General features: G+C 45.8%; 1 protein-coding gene and 1 long non-coding RNA gene across 7 annotated transcripts in view; both read right to left on the bottom strand.

The window, feature by feature from the left end:
- Positions 1–3188: 3188 nt before the first annotated feature.
- Positions 3189–17516, bottom strand: part of nr3c2 (nuclear receptor subfamily 3, group C, member 2) — a 57780-nt gene continuing 43452 nt past the window's right edge. For 3 of the 4 annotated variants that reach the window (XM_035425491.1, XM_035425492.1, XM_035425493.1), the window contains exons 5-9: positions 15411–15725; positions 13793–13937; positions 10545–10675; positions 4850–5007; positions 3611–3766 (exon numbers count right to left, since the gene is read on the bottom strand). In XM_035425491.1, the coding sequence (XP_035281382.1) occupies positions 3611–3766; positions 4850–5007; positions 10545–10675; positions 13793–13937; positions 15411–15725 (905 nt within the window). Of the gene's footprint in view, positions 3767–4849; positions 5008–10544; positions 10676–13792; positions 13938–15410; positions 15726–17516 lie in introns of all 4 variants that reach the window. The other variant, XM_035425490.1, reaches the window with a different exon arrangement.
- LOC118231567 lies at positions 6172–9674 on the bottom strand. 3 transcript variants are annotated; one of them, XR_004766098.1, is made up of 6 exons: positions 7566–9674; positions 7397–7478; positions 7126–7217; positions 6998–7084; positions 6313–6869; positions 6172–6271 (listed from the first exon to the last, which is right to left on the bottom strand). It is a non-coding gene; the product is annotated as an uncharacterized LOC118231567 (long non-coding RNA). The 3 variants fall into 3 exon arrangements; XR_004766097.1 differs by having other exon boundaries at positions 6313–6736; positions 6957–7217; XR_004766096.1 differs by having other exon boundaries at positions 6205–6230; positions 6517–6869; positions 6998–7217.

A 17516-nucleotide genomic window follows, 5' to 3' on the forward strand; every position in this document is an offset into this window, starting at 1 on the left:
TAAATAGTAACAGAGAGATATTACACAAAGTATTGGATGAAAAAAAGTTATATTTTGTAAAACTAATGATTACTGGGGGAATTTTAGGTGATTGTGATGGGTATATGGTTTAATTGCTAAATCCACAAATGGGTCTGACAACAGAAACCTCTGTACTGTATACTGCAGTCCTTCTTCAATAACATTTCATCTGAAAGAGGTTCAGGGGAGGCAGGGATCATGAGTCTGCACAGACAGTCCTGCCCAACCCGTCAGCCTGCTTTCTGTCCCTGAGCAAATGTGTCTCTGTGGAATTTCCGTTAAAATGCAGAAATAACTACCTGCCATTACTATGATTAAAAACCGTATTGTTACCTGGCTGTGTGGACATGTTTGATTATCAATCGTTATCGTTCCTCTTGTTTGCTACCTATCCCACCCTCTACTGACTGCTGCCCCGCCCCCCTGCTCCCCTGCCCGCCCCCCCCCCCCCTCGAAGATGTCAGTGTTAATCCAGAGGGACCTCAAACAATTCACTATGAACTGTTACCACCAGCTGGTATCTTTGCACTGTCCTATCTAGAATAAAATCAAATTTAAAAAAGTTGAATAAAGTAACCTGCAGCAGGGGTGAAAGCTCTTTAGTGCTAATATCCTCAAGGCCTTGATCAACTGTTGGAAAAGAAACACTTAGACATACTCAACACCATTTCTTATCATAGTAAAAAAGTCCTGATTTACACATAATACAGACCAATGAAATGCCTGCTTGGTGTTATAATGGTGTTATTGAATTGCATATGGCTAACAGGTCTGATTTCAGAATGCTTTTGAAAAAATAAATTCCTTGCAATTGATAACAGAGTACATCTTATCAATGAAGGCATTCTATGGTGTCCAGCTTTCATTCCATTGGGTTAGGGCTTAGGTCATACTATTGGTCTCTCACCGTTATACGCCATAAAACTCAAAGCACATGATTATAATTTGTGAAGACCTACAGAAACTATGAGTTTTCCAACTAGACAACATGATAAAGTCGAAATGTTTTATGCTAATCAATGAAATTATTCACTGTGGTTATTTACAACAGATACTGGAAAATGGTAAATATAAGATAAAGGCACAACTTTCCCTTCATGAACACACTGTAAACATCTCTTCTGTAAACATGCATAAACATTTCACTTTACATAAAAAATGATTTTTAGACAAAGTACTTAAATATTTTTTCCAACAAAATAGACATCTTCCAAAAATACTTTCCAATTCTTCCTATGAACCATTAACAGTTAGTATCTTTTATTTTGTTTGTGTATAAACAAAAAACAAAACAAAAAACTCCTTACAGCTTATTTCAGGTCCTTCACAATATTTTATACAGCAATATACAGAACAGCAAAGATTGCAAAAATAATTTGTAAAAGCCTGGAAATTTCTTTTTAATTATTTCATTAATTTTCTAATGTCATAATTCTGTCATTTTCCTTCAGACAGACTGATGCACACTGATGTGCCCCAATGTTATATCAGGGGTCAAAGAGCAACTACCCAAAGTCTAAATAACATTTCTCAGCAATAAAACAAACAATAATGCCCCAAGAGTCACAGTTATTCCTCTGTGTGAAATTTAAGGTAGACAGGAGGAAGTCCATAATCCTTTGTGAGAGTAACAAACTGCCATTTTGAGTATCTAGTCACATGAACTCTTGGAAGCCAAAACAACCGCTGCCCACACACAATCACAAAACGGCTTACATCTCATCCACTGTTGTTTTGGTGACCAGTAATTTTTATGATATAAAAATTAAAAAATGGTCCAATGAAGACGTGTCCACACTCAGTTGACACATTTGAGGGGTATGACACAAGAAAGCCGCTCACTAATGCATTCAATGTATCAGTGTCACTGATAATTTCCATTGTGTATTGCCAGCTTCTATACAGCATCAACCCATATTTATTACAGCTTCTTGTTCTGTTTGCAATGGCATTTACAGGTCAGCTGAAATACAAATTCATTCAGCGTTTACTGACACCTATCATGCTGGTTCCACTTTATTCCAAGGTTTCTCTAACAAGCGCAAGTACAGTAAATTTCAGACTTTTTGATAAATCAGATTATAATCTGTACATGTGCAGCGAGCATAAAGTTCTGCAGACATTTTTGGTCTGCTGTAGGAAAAAAGCACCTTGTTATAAAATGTTATCAGTTGATCTATTTAATTCATAGAAATGTTCATGAATCTTTATTTTTAGAAACCTTGAAATAAAGCTATTTCAAGAACTTGGTTTCACAAAGAGCTGGTTTTGGACTATCAGACTATAAAAAAAGAACAAACTACTTGGCTTTAATATGCAAGTGCATTCATTATGGCAAAGATTATGTATAAATCAGTTACACACGTCATGAGACAAAAACACTAGGTTCATATTGTATTGCAAGTGGAGCTAAATTGCACCATTTTCTACTTCACTACTAGCACTGGAAAAAAGTTTAATAACATACAATGAACTTCTCAATGTACGTCCCAAGTTAACCACCTAATTCAGGAAACAACGCATCTAACCAGTTGATTTTCTGCTTAACAGCACTAGTCTCCTCTAATAGTGCCTTTAATTTCATGTTAAATGTTTTATGTTTGTGTAATATAGTGTATATATTTATACAGTTTGTATATCAGTAGACGCTTGATTGTTGTAGAATGATTACATAATCATGCACATGTATGTAGCATCATACATACCAACAAGGGATTTAGGATTCATTTAAAACTATTGATTTGTACCGGTTTTGCATGAAACAGTTTTTAATTAAACTTGTGAAGCCCTTGGAAAATGCCCACACACAATTATTCCCCTTCCAAATGGCCTATATTTTCTACTACACAAAAAAATGTTTTGTTTTGAAATTTTGCAGGACTGCCCATATGACAATACACTGCAAAGTGAAGTAAGCATTTTCCTGTAGTACTACTTCTTATATAAAAGCCACAGTTGTAGATTTCCAGGGAGAGGTAAGTCATTTAGCATGTTTGTATGTACAACTGTGTGACCAAAAAAAGTCTGTATGGCTTCATCTCCATTAAAATCATAGCCTTTGGGGGCAAGCCTTGGGGGGGGGGCTTTGGGGGCAGGCCTTGGGGGGGGGGGGGCTTTGGGAGAGGGCCTTGGGGGGGGGGCTTTGGGGGCAGGCCTTGGGGGGGGGGCTTTGGGAGAGGGCCTTGGGGGGGGGGTTGAGCCTTTGGGGGTGGGATTCTCTGTTACATGACTCAAGTCCTTTCCAGTGCTTTTCAGTTCTCCTAAGACCTTCCTGATTGGCTCACCAGCTGACGAGCGGCAGCGACACCACAAATTAGCCTCTCTCCCCTCCTCTCTGGGATGGGGTCCAGGGGGCGTGGCCTCTCTCCCCTCCCCTCTGGGATGGGGTCCAGGGGGCGTGGCCTCTCTCCCCTCCCCTCTGGGATGGGGTCCAGGGGGCGTGGCCTCTCTCCCCTCCCCTCTGGGATGGGGTCCAGGGGGCGTGGCCTCTCTCTCCTCCTCTCTGGGATGGGGTCCAGGGGGCGTGGCACACTGGCATAAGCAACTTTAAGGCAAAGCCCTTCATCCTCTGAGATGCTACAGTGTAATGTCACTTCTTGTGAAAGTAGAGTGTGTGGGTTAGTCCTGACTCCACCTTCGGAAGCTGGTCGCTGATAATCTCCACCAGCATCTCAGGAAACTCCACCTTGAGGGCCTGAGACTCACGGAACGTGTAGAAGCAGAAGTCCAGAAGATCCCCCACCAGCTAGAGAACCAACACAGAGATCAGCTGTGAGATCAAGCATTTACCAACAGGCTAACATGCCAAACAGTTTTTCTGTGCTCAATTTTCAAATAAGGGATGAGTTATCACAAATAAGGGATGAGTTAGCACAAATAAGGGATGAGTTATCACAAATAAGGGATGAGTTATCACAAACAAGAGATGAGTTATCTCAAATAAGAGATGAGTTATCACAAATAAGGGATGAGTTATCACAAATAAGGGATGAGGTTACTTTCAGGTGTCCCACCGACGTCGTTGTGAATAAAGACTGCGTTTCCCCATGGGGAGAACCAGGGCATTCTCTCAGTTTGTCCCTTCTGGGTGAGTTCAAATGTGCCTGATTACTTCCCTTAATCCTTAGCCACCTCCGTGTTATTGTACACACTGATACATTAACCAGTACTGAGGATGACAGGATGTTCTCCTTGCTTCTGTAATGCAACACTGCTGTTTTCATTAATGTTGATCACACAATACAAAAAAATTATGACTTTTAAACTTTCTTTGCTTCTCATTCAGAAGCGACGGCACTTCCTTCAAAAGCACACAGAAGGTCCCAGTAAAGCTGAAAATGTGTCTGATGTGCACAATTCGATCCGTAGTGACTTCTGAGCCCTTTGTAACTCAGGCCTTACAGTAGCAGGGCACCACATGAAGCTTGGCCTGTTTTCTTGTATAATGTAAATATAATGGGCCATAAATTAGGCCACAGACATCATTAAACCTGGCTGCAGTGTGAACATGCTGAGGTACTGTACACAGATTAAAATTCCAAAACCTTTCTTATGAACAGAAGCTGCTGTGTGTTACCCTGTCGCCTGCTTCACCGATAACACACAGAACTCAGACCTCACTGACATGCTTCCTCCTTCTGTTTGAAATCTGGCTGAATGCTCATCGGCTTCATTGGTAGCACACAGAGCATGAATGGCCTTTTTTGTTGCCGTAGTGCTGGCGAAGCACAGCCCCTCCTGGGCGTGCTCTGGGCGTACTCTGGGCGTACTCTGGGCGTACTCTGGGCGTACTCTGGGCATACTCTGGGCATACTCTGGGCGTACTCACGTCATGCATGGCGTCCAGCAGCTGGGTGAGCTGGTAGAAGCGAGACCAGGTCTGGCCCGAGCTGCTGGTGGCCTTCCCCACAGACCGGTGCAGCTCTTTGATGTAGTTCACCCTCATCTCCTCAAATGCCACCTGGTTTCTCAGACCCTCCTTGGGAACTGTGATGTCAGAAATAAACGTTACAGATGGGTAATATCAGCTTTGCACAACAGCTTCAGTACCATAATAATAATAATAATAATAATAATAAGAATAATAATAATAATAATAATAACAACAATAATAACAAGGTATGAACACCGATAGTCACTCCCTATTTTAAGGGCACAAATTGTGACATGAATCACTCTACTGAGTAGATGCACAGTGTCAACAGCGTCAACCTGCACAGTGGGAAAAAACATGAACCTAGGTGATTTGGATCCTAGATTTACTTCTGATTTACTATATCAAGCATTTTTTGAAATTCATGGTGCACCCTGGGCCACCCATTGACCACGGGCCGAGAGAAAGTGAGGACTGCGGCTGGACTCTGCTGCAATGCTGACTGCTGTTCATGTGTGAAGGTCATACTGAAAGGGGTGTGAAGGTCACACTGAAAGGGGTGTCAAGGTCACGCTGAACAGCCTACTATAGAAGGGCTCTTTGCAGTCTCACCCCTCCCCCCGCCATTTAAAAAATTCACCAGACTACTTAGGTTTTTTAGACTAATCTATTTCTGTTTATTAGACAAATCAGGAGGATTATGCAGCCCCACAAAATAAATACATCAATAAACAATTCTGGCCTGCTTTACATTATATTATCTCTTATGCAAACAATAATATAATACTCTAAACTACCTTCACAGCAACAGCTTAGAGGCTACAGGAACACACAAGGAGGTAAAGTCACGACTGTACTAAAGCCTCCATTCCAAAAGCCATTTACAGATTATGGCAGTACAAAGAACTGTCTGGTCATGACAGGATTCAGTTAAAAAGTAATTCTGTGAACCGATCCTTTCAGAATAAGACTGCATGAACAGGCACATGTACTGTAAAATCAAGGTAATGACTCTTTGTGTAGCTTTGTGTTTGTTTTGTGCACAATTTTCCAAAAATTTTGGTGGGAAAGGAAAAAGCCCTCATTCAGTGCACCGGCACCTTGTACACACGCACGTCCAAATCTCTTCTAAAACCATCCTCTCCCACATCACGACTCCCACCCAACAACATGCGCCAATCCCGCCTAACGACCTCTCCTCTCCACGCGCGTAAACATGCGCCAATCCCACCTAACGACCTCTCCTCTCCACCCGCGTAAACATGCGCCAATCCCACCTAACAATCTCTCCTCTCCACCCGCGTAAACCTGCGCCAATCCCGCCTAACGACCTCTCCTCTCCACCCGCGTAAACATGCGCCAATCCCACCTAACGACCTCTCCACCAGCGTAAACCTGCGCCAATCCCACCTAACGACCTCTCCACCCGCGTAAACATGCGCCAATCCCGCCTAACGACCTCTCCACCAGCGTAAACCTGCGCCAATCCCGCCTAACGACCTCTCCACCCGCGTAAACATGCGCCAATCCTGCCTAACGACCTCTCCACCCGCGTAAACATGCGCCAATCCCGCCTAACGACCTCTCCACCCGCGTAAACATGCGCCAATCCCCCCAACGACCTCTCCACCCGCGTAAACATGCGCCAATCCCGCCTAACGACCTCTCCACCCGCGTAAACATGCGCCAATCCCGCCTAACGACCTCTCCACCCGCGTAAACATGCGCCAATCCCACCTAACGACCTCTCCTCTCCACCAGCGTAAACATGCGCCAATCCCGCCTAACGACCTCTCCTCTCCACCCGCGTAAACATGCGCCAATCCCGCCTAACGACCTCTCCTCTCCACCCGCGTAAACATGTGCCAATCCCGCCTAACGACCTCTCCACCCGCGTAAACATGCGCCAATCCCGCCTAACAACCTCTCCTCTCCACCCGCGTAAACATGTGCCAATCCCACCTAACGACCTCTCCTCTCCACCCGCGTAAACATGCGCCAATCCCGTCTAACAATCTCTCCTCTCCACCCGCGTAAACATGCGCCAATCCCGCCTAACGACCTCTCCACCCGCGTAAACATGCGCCAATCCCGCCTAACGACCTCTCCACCCGCGTAAACATGCGCCAATCCCGCCTAACGACCTCTCCACCCGCGTAAACATGCGCCAATCCCGCCTAACGACCTCTCCTCTCCACCCGCGTAAACATGCGCCAATCCCACCCAACGACCTCTCCACCCGCGTAAACATGCGCCAATCCCGCCTAACAACCTCTCCTCTCCACCCGCGTAAACATGCGCCAATCCCGCCTAACGACCTCTCCTCTCCACCCACGTAAACATGCGCCAATCCCGCCTAACAACCTCTCCTCTCCACCCGCGTAAACATGTGCCAATCCCACCTAACGACCTCTCCTCTCCACCCGCGTAAACATGTGCCAATCCCACCTAACGACCTCTCCTCTCCACCTGCGTAAACATGCGCCAATCCCGCCTAACAACCTCTCCACCCGCGTAAACATGCGCCAATCCCGCCTAACGACCTCTCCACCCGCGTAAACATGCGCCAATCCCGCCTAACGACCTCTCCACCAGCGTAAACCTGCGCCAATCCCACCTAACGACCTCTCCTCTCCACCCGCGTAAACATGCGCCAATCCCGCCTAACAACCTCTCCTCTCCACCCGCGTAAACATGCGCCAATCCCGCCTAACGACCTCTCCTCTCCACCCGCGTAAACATGCACCAATCCCGCCTAACGACCTCTCCACCCGCGTAAACATGTGCCAATCCCGCCTAACGACCTCTCCACCCGCGTAAACATGCGCCAATCCCACCTAACAACCTCTCCTCTCCACCAGCGTAAACATGCGCCAATCCCACCTAACGACCTCTCCTCTCCACCAGCGTAAACATGCGCCAATCCCGCCTAACGACCTCTCCACCCGCGTAAACATGGGCCAATCCCACCTAACGACCTCTCCTCTCCACCCGCGTAAACATGTGCCAATCCCACAGTCCTGTGCAGCCATCGCCACGGTTGCTTTCTTCAGTGAGGAGGAAACCAGCGATTGACCTGGTCAGGACACTGATTCTCAGTCCAGTCAGGAGCCTGTGGCCTCTTACAGTAAATTTGGCGTGTGATTTAATGCTGACAAATTGCACAGACATTCCCAGCATTTAATAGGCCCAAACATCCTGTGAGTCACAGGAAGATGCCGTTTCCCCTAAATGCTATTGTGCTGCCCACCCGATAGTTCTGCAGTCAGGAAATAGGCCATGATGGTGTAAAATAAACACAGGTCTATAAATATTACCAGAATAACCACAATCAACAAATGTATCATAGGAGCACACAGTCTGAACGGTATAATGAAAACCTCAGTGGGTTACGACAAGCACAAAACAGTAAGTGTCAGAGCAGTAGCGTTAAGGGAATTCAGTATATGTATGTTTCCATGGCAACTACTATCAATGTAAAGTCCTATGTAGACCGAAGCCAAGGAAAAGCACAGGGCCACTGCAGCCTGACAGGTGAGCAGCTCACGGCTGGATGCCTGCAGGTGTACTTTTTCCCTACTTTCACCTTACATCACAGGTGAGGTGCAATATTGATGCAGGAGAACAGCACTGACAAATAAAGAAGAAAATTCTTAAATCAAAGAGAAAAACAAAGTATGATCTATCTCATGTACAAGCATGAGATTTTCATTAATTATTTTCTCTCTCTGGATTAACATTCCCGGCCAATATATTTATATAAACAAAAAGCCTGACAGTTGTGAAGGTGTTGCAAACAGCTTGTCATCAGACAATATCACCCCGATCAAAATGGCCCGTCATCTTCGCCCAGACAGCCTGTCAATGATCATGAAGCTTCCTCTGATGCAAAAAAAGCATTTCTCACTAAGAAGACTCAAAGCAAAGCTCATTTTGCTTTTTTCCCCTTCAAAAGCCAACCCCTGTGTTTGAAGGAAGTGAAGAAAAGCAGTGGCTGTTGGAGCGGAGCCCGGAGTGGGACCTGCTTTATTGAGCAGAGCCTCTTGGAAGGGCTTCAGAGGAGCGGGGAAGAGAGACGGGCACGCATGGCACTCAGACTCCTGAAGCCCAAAATGACCGACCGTTTGGGCAAAGCATGACCGCATCTCAGAGTCCACGCTGGTCCCGCTTTAGCCCTCCCTTCTTCCTGTTCCTTCATCACAGCCTTCAGGTCCTGAAGGACGAGCCTACAGCAGCAGTACTTACATGTAAAAAATGTATTTCATTTTGGGTGAAATATTTGTTGTAGGTTGCCAAAACTAACAGTGACAAAGCTAACAGTGATAAGTCACTACAGATAACCTAATAAAGCCCTTTCCTTCAAATAAATTGTATATCAAAAATTTGATGCAATTGATGCATTTATGATGAAAACCACTAAAAATTAACTTTTTTTCTAGAACAGCAGAACTGTGGTGTGAGCTTAAACGTGGGGGCTGCCTTCAGCATAGTGCATGCTGGGAAGGTGCTTCCTTATTTGGCGAAGGCAAGCATCTCCCTCCTCAAGTGCCTGACACTGCCAATAAATATTTCCACAAATCAAGTTCTGTTTAAACAGAAAGCTGGCCCAACCACCTCTCCACAGATAACTCAGTGCCCCGACCTCCTCTCCCTCTCCACAGATAACTCAGCGCCCCGACCTCCTCTCCTTCTCCACAGATAACTCAGCGCCCCGACCTCCTCTCCCTCTCCACAGATAACTCAGCGCCCGACCTCATCTCTCTCTCCACAGATAACTCAGCGCCCGACCTCATCTCTCTCTCCACAGATACTCAGTGCTGCTCACCCGCCGACCTTCTCTCTCTCCACAGATAACTCAGCGCCCGACCTCATCTCTCTCTCCACAGATACTCAGTGCTGCTCACCCGCCGACCTCCTCTCTCTCTCCACAGATACTCAGTGCTGCTCACCCCCGACCTCCTCTCTCTCTCCACAGATACTCAGTGTTGCTCACCCCCGACCTCCTCTCTCTCTCCACAGATACTCAGTGCTGCTCACCCCCGACCTCCTCTCTCTCTCCACAGATACTCAGTGCTGCTCACCCCCGACCTCCTCTCTCTCTCCACTGATACTCAGTGCTGCTCACCCCCCAACCTCCTCTCTCCTCTGCTCAGTCTCCAGAGACAAGGGAGCAGCTTCTGTTTCTTCAGAGTTCCTGTTTAGGCCATGTGAGGATCCCTGCTGGGTTGTTTAAACTGGAATGTGAATCAGCTGGGTTGTTTAAAATGGAAGGTGATTCTTCTGGGTTGTTTCAAATGGAAGGTGATTCAGCTGGGTTGTTTAAAATGGAAGGTGATTCCCTGGTAAGAGTGTAAAATTTCCCTTGAAGGAATGAAATAAACAATAGTACTGAAGTCGATCTAAAGACCTTTCTCTCTCGTGATAATCAATCCTCTCCTCTGAGGAGAAACTTTGATAAAGAAATTATTATTAAGAGCTCACTAAAGTCATGGCCTCCCAGCCAAAGAACTGAGCTAATTAGTAAATCCAGGTGACTGAAACAAAATACTGGGGAGGACTTTCTGAAGGTGGATTTTCCAGCACTGATTAAGAGTAACCAGCCAGCACCTCACGCGGCACGGTGTGACGTCATAGGCGAGGGAGCACTGACCTGTGCTGAGGAGCAGCAGGACCTTCATGGACAGGAACTCCTCGGCTGTCAGCTGCAGCCGCACAAACTCCTGGCTGACGCGCCGCATGCCCAGGCACAGCTCGTACATGGCTGACTGCTGCATGCGTTCCCTGGAGCCAGAGAGAGGGCTTTCAGAACCGTGATAGAGAGGGCTGGGGCTGGGGTTAGGGCTGGGGCTAGGGCTGGGACTGGGGTTAGGGCTGGGGCTGGGGTTAGGGTTAGGGTTAGGGCTGGAGTTAGGGCTGGGGCTAGGGTTAGGGCTGGGGTTAGGGCTGGGGCTAGGGCTGGGGCTAGGGTTAGGGCTGGGTTTAGGGCTGGGGCTGGGGCTGGGGTTAGGGCTGGGGTTAGGGCAGGGGTTAGGGCTGGGGCTAGGGTTAGGGCATGGGTTAGGGTTAGGGTTAGGGCAGGGGCTAGGGCTGGGGCTAGGGCTGGGGCTGGGGCTGGGGTTAGGGCTGGGGCTAGGATTAGGGCTGGGGTTAGGGCAGGGGTTAGGGCTGGGGCTAGGGTTAGGGCAGGGGTTAGGGCTGGGGCTGGGGTTAGGGTTAGGGCTGGGGTTAGGGCATGGGTTAGGGCTGGGGCTAGGGTTAGGGCAGGGGTTAGGGTTAGGGCTGGGGTTAGGGCTGGGGCTAGGGTTAGGGCATGGGTTAGGGCTGGGGCTAGGGTTAGGGCAGGGGTTAGGGTTAGGGCTGGGGCTAGGGCTGGGGCTAGGGTTAGTGCTGGGGTTAGGGTTAACCGCCGCAGATAAAACCCGCTCTGATCGGCTGCTAGGTCAGTAAAAAATACAGTTTTGTCTCGTACCACTTACAAAACTTTCAGGGCCAGTAGAACTTTTAGCCCTGATCTAATGCACCTTAGATCAGAAGTTAACTATTTATTTAACAACTGCAAACTTGGCCACCTTAAAATTCACACAATTGAACTCGGTCACAAAGCAGAGTTTTGGCTGTGGTTGCCAGCAAGGTTTTTGTCATCCTAAAATTAAAATTAAGCATAAATCTGCAAGCACAGTTTACACTATGTAGAGCACGCGGTTTTAGCACTATCTGCATACTGGGCCCTGTAATTTAATACAGAAACAACATCACAGACCTCTAGGCTAACATTAACTACCATACAGTCAAATGTGTTTCTCACACCTTATTTCACACTTCAGAATGTGCTAGACTAGAAAACTATTTGAATATGTGAAAGGCCTATATTTCTGTAATGTTCATAATTTTTTTGTTTTGGTTTATTTCACGTTTCACAACTCAAAGTTTAGCTGAAGCTGGGCATCTGCACTGTGTTTAAAAGGTAAGCATTTCTATGTATTTATCATATTCATAGTCTTCCATTTTCAACTGGAAGTGATTGGCATATTATTACATTGAAAAATCTCCCCATAAAAGATTATAAAATAAGCATAGTTATGCTTTATGATCTGACCTGAAACAGTTCAGATGAAAAACCCAGTTATTATCTAAGCTGAGAAATCTTTTACCGTACACAGCCTGGCCTTGTAATCTGCTCTAGTGCACAAACCTTAATTTAGGGCACATGTTCTACTTACAGGGAAAACGCTGCTCAAAGTTTAAGTAATCCCATTAGTTTATAATCCTTCTCTCAAGGGGTGTTGTGTGTGAAATTGGATAATTATGCTGCAAAGCTTTCTTTATGCATTCAGAATATTTGTTCTAAATAAATATGCATTTTTTCTAGGAGGTTTATTTAGAATGAATTTGTAAAATAGATTAAAATATGATGAAAATAATTCATATTTATTTATTTGCTAGGCTTATACCCTCATTCAGACTATAGACTAAAGCCTCACCTGAACTGAACCTGCAACCTACTTCCCTAATCACAAAGCAGCTAGACAAAGTATGTTTACACACCTATTCTATATCTGAATACGCGTTTACAGAGAGCAGCTTGTAAATCTGATTTCATTTCTGAGCAATGTTTTTTCCAGATTTTTTCCAGCTACATTAATTATCAAAGTAATATAAAGAGACATAAGAGTTTCTTAAATGTGCAAAACAGAAGAGCAGTTAGTCTGAACAGAGGCTTGAAACTTGAACTCTCATGGTACAAGGTCACTGGACTTTAGGGGTCCAATTAAGCCAGAGAGGCTGCCCCATGGACAGGCTCAGCTAATGAAGGAGCGGTTCCCTGATAAAAATCAGCTCAGGCCCCTGTAACTGCACTCTGCTGTCACTGCTGAATAAGAAGCAGCCATGATCCAGCTCAGGCCCCTGTAACTCAGTGACTTATTGGAAGGTGGCTTTAGTTAGGAAATGTCACTAACATGCAGAAGAATAAAGCCCAAACATAAAGCCAATCATACCAATTCACTTCAATTACAATACAGATTATGAATGTGCAGTTGTGTGGAAATGCATTTTCTCTGAACTTCACAGCTACATCTCTGGGTGCCCTGCAGGGGGCGCTCTCCTCCTGCCTCCTCTTCATCATTAAGCCTGAGTGGCCCGAGCCGGGCACCAGATCTTCCACCTCAATATGCCGTTCAGCTTGTCTCAGAGCAGACTGCTATATGCATCGGTCTATTTATATCATTTATACTTTCATTTGTTTTTGTATCTATTTATCTGGAAAGGAAAAGGTACAACCACACCAGCTGCACTTTCATCAGTGGTCACTGGGGACGATTTGGGCAATAAGGCAATACAAAAAGAACAAGGACATCATACATATAAAGGGTTTCCTGGTTACAAAAAGAGTGATTCATATAACCAATAAAAGCTGTGGTAGGATGGTAAGGAGATGCCGGTAGGGGGAATGGGGTGGGGGGGGTGGTGATTCAGGGGTAGGTGTATAAAATGAGTTTGAGAGGTGGAGGTGAAGGGGGGGGTGTCCATGATATGATTCAAGGTTATGAAACTCTTATTGCACAAATGTGTCATGTTCAAAGCGTAGTGCTTTAGCAGGATAAAGCTCAAAACAATGATATTCGCTTGGTGACATCATCTCAAAATTCCACAGGCAAGAAAACGAGAGATAAAGTCAGAAGAAGCCCTGGCCAAGACTCACAGCTTTTTCTGCTCCTTAATCCTGTTCTGATTCATGAATGCAGTTCTCCACCATTTACACACTTGAAGTCACGTGTACCTGATATTTGCACCAGCATGTACTCATTTCACCCTTGCATTATGTTTTCGTAATAGTCCAAAAAATAAACATGGTGAACAGTTCGTAACACAAGCAACCACTATGTAGCTACGACTCACTCGTTGAAGACCAGATCAGGGGCGAAGTAGAGCATCTGTCCGTTGGTGTGTCTGTAGGACCTCCAGCTGAGGGAGAAGGAAGACAGACACATCCAGGAGTACTGGATGAGCGTGATCTGGTCCTCGATGGGCAGACTCCTGAAACCTGCAAACAAACAGATTTATCAGCCCTGGACCTTCATAACTAACATTAACCCTAATACCAGGGTTCAAAAAGTAAAGGATTCCACATTCTTCAAAAAAACTGGTTTGTCCACACTGTCCACAGTTCCCACCCACATCAGACAGCGTTGTACATACTTTTACCTTTCCGAAGTAGCCAAACTCAAAGGTAGGGCTGAAGAATTGTACTAATTAGTAAAAACAGGTGATTGGAACAAAATACTGTGGAGGACTTTTACTTTCTAAACCTGGAATTTCCACCTCTGGCTAATACACAAAGAGATAAATGAAACCTATAATTTAAAAAAGTATTATAGCTGTTGCTGCATAACACAAGTTAGAGTACGAATGCATGTAATTTTCAACTTGAAAAACACTTCCACAGGTTCACTGCAGCTGGGCAGCAGTGTATTAATTTATGTAGAGATTCAATAACCATAGTACTTATAAGAGCCCAATTGTTTGCAATACCCTCAAACCTTTTGACAGTCATTTTCATATTTCAGAGTAAATATATTTCATGGGACACTTGGCAAAATGTACGGTCATGAAATATTTGCATGTTGTATGGTATGATCGGGAGACCGCCGGCATGTTGTATGATAAGTCAAATGAACACAGGCTGAGAGCTAATCACAAGCACTATATTTGCCCATACATATAAGCTCTTTGTATACTGCCTATACTATACTGCCTATACTGACTATAAGACTTATCTTATCACAATTAGAAGTAGAAATGTTTCTCTCAATGTGCCAATACCAATACAATAAACATAATCACATTCTAAATGGTTTCGTAGTTCATCAAAAAGACAGAAGGGCTTGAATCCTCCCAATCCAGCTGGGGACAGCCTTCATGCATGCAGCAGTATGCAACATGAATGAATGCAACAGTGAACTGCAGTAATGTAGTGTGGATTTGCATTTGTTAGGATCCACATTCAAGCAAGACATTTTGACAGTGTGAGATTGAATTACAGAGTGAAATCTGATGAGAGTTTCGGAGAAATATCTCCCCTGTGACAGATAAATTGATATCTGTTGATGTGAAATGTGCTTCTTAGAGTCAAAGAGTGACCTTACTACACCTGAGACCAGAAGCCCATGAGTGAGTGAGACCTTACTACACCTGAGACCAGAAGCGATGAGTGAGTGAGACCCTACTACACCTCAGACCAGAAGCCCATGAGTGAGTGAGACCTTACTACACCTCAGACCAGAAGCCCATGAGTGAGTGAGACCTTACTACACCTCAGACCAGAAGCCCATGAGTGAGTGAGACCTTACTACACCTCAGACCAGAAGCGATGAGTGAGTGAGACCCTACTACACCTGAGACTAGAAGCCCATGAGTGAGAGAGACTAAAATGTGACCTCTGACCCCTCTGCCAATGAACATTATGTCCTCCCCAAACTGCCATTTTGTGACATGGGGACCTAGCAGCCAGTCTGACCTGGAAGTAGTTTGGCCCACTTGACGACTCGGATCATCTGCTTCCCGGCGAGCTGGTTGAGGCTGGAGAGGAGGTGGTCGGTGGTGTCCGGCTGCGTGTTGTCGTATCCAGCGTAGACCACCTCGGGCTCGATGAGCTCCAGAACGCTGCAGATGGACGGGGACAGGTACGGAGACACCGGCGTGTGCACCACCAGGGCGGCGCTGCTGCTCAGCTCCTTCTCTGTGGTCAGGTATGTCTGGCCATCCTTAGACGCGTACGGAGGTGCCTCCTCTCCCACTCCTTTTAGTTTGCCCATCTTCTTAGACTTCCGTGCTGCAGTAGAGACAAAGCAGGGCCACTCAATAACGCTGCTCACTCCCACTGCTCGCTCCCCTCTGTTCTCCTCCCCTCTGCTCACTCCTACTGCTCACTTCCCTCCGCTCACTCCCCTCTGCTCTCCCCCTCCGCTCACTTCCCTCTGCTTTCTTCCCCTCTGCTCACTCCCACTGCTCGCTCCCCTCTGTTCTCCTCCCCTCTGCTCACTCCTACTGCTCACTTCCCTCCGCTCGCTCCCCTCTGTTCTCCTCCCCTCTGCTCACTCCTACTGCTCACTTCCCTCCGCTCACTCCCCTCTGCTCTCCCCCTCCGCTCACTTCCCTCTGCTTTCCTCCCCTCTGCTCACTCCCACTGCTCGCTCCCCTCTGTTCTCCTCCCCTCTGCTCACTCCTACTGCTCACTTCCCTCCGCTCACTCCCCTCTGCTCTCCCCCTCCGCTCACTTCCCTCTGCTTTCCTCCCCTCTGCTCACTCCCACTGCTCGCTCCCCTCTGTTCTCCTCCCCTCTGCTCACTCCTACTGCTCACTTCCCTCCGCTCACTCCCCTCTGCTCTCCCCCTCCGCTCACTTCCCTCTGCTTTCTTCCCCTCTGCTCACTCCCACTGCTCGCTCCCCTCTGTTCTCCTCCCCTCTGCTCACTCCTACTGCTCACTTCCCTCCGCTCACTCCCCTCTGCTCTCCCCCTCCGCTCACTCCCCTCTGCTTTCTTCCCCTCTGCTCATTTCCACTGCTCGCTCCCCTCTGCTCTCCTCCCCTCTGATCGCTCCCACACTGCCCTCCTCCCTTGCAGGGAGCCTCATGAGGAACACTGCAGGTTAAATTATATCTCTAGTTTTGTTCATGATTCATTTAAAAATGCTGGAGCATCTGTTTATAAACACAATGAGACAATTGATGTTTGTGTCCAGGGGTGCTCCCCCTTCCACTTTTGTACATCGCATTGGATAAAAGCATCTGCTGAATAAATGTAATGTAATGCAATGGGTGTGGTTAAATGTATGTTGAATTTACTAAATTGGGATGTATGTGCATTGTCTCACAAAAATGTTTTACACAACAAACAAACCAAACACAAAAGCACAAATGGACATTCTTTGTCAAAAAATAAAACTTTTAATCAGTTTAAAAGCTTTAAAAAAATTTTTCCAAAGGGCAAGCCAAGTTCAGAATGACACAGTCAGATAGAGCAGTCTCCATCAGACAGACAAAGTCAACAAAACAAACAACGTCTTTCTTTTATTCAGGAACTCACAAATATTATCAAGCTAGTGGCCCACAATATTTTAAGTTCATTTCATGTTTTAAATCCATAATTTTTTTTAGCTCTGACTTGCAAACCTAGCAAATGACTTCACTTGCAAATCTAGCATGTCATACTCTGACTTGCAAACCATTACCACTGCCTGAAATGTAAGTGAAATACCTGCATTGAGTGTCATGACAAACTGTGTATCCCAGGAAATGACTGCACTGTACTGAGTACAGCAGGCTCCAGGTAAAAAAACACCTGCAGTCTTCATTTTCCTAGACTTAAATAAATGCTAATTTCCCCTCACCAAAAAGACCTTTTGAAAAAATGTTTTCATTTGTGCAAAAATGTGTGTTTTGTGATATTGTTCTCAGTCATGCAGGAAGTTATGGTTAGGGTTAGGGTTGTGACCACATTTAAAATACCACACTAAGGAAAATATCTGATAAGCCAGTGAAATGTTATTGACAAGCCTGTTTCAATAGGTTCTCACACACGCGCGTACACACACGCATACATACACACACACATATACATACA

The sequence above is a fragment of the Anguilla anguilla genome, chromosome 7 (assembly GCF_013347855.1).
Source record: "Anguilla anguilla isolate fAngAng1 chromosome 7, fAngAng1.pri, whole genome shotgun sequence".
Taxonomy (NCBI): domain Eukaryota; kingdom Metazoa; phylum Chordata; class Actinopteri; order Anguilliformes; family Anguillidae; genus Anguilla; species Anguilla anguilla.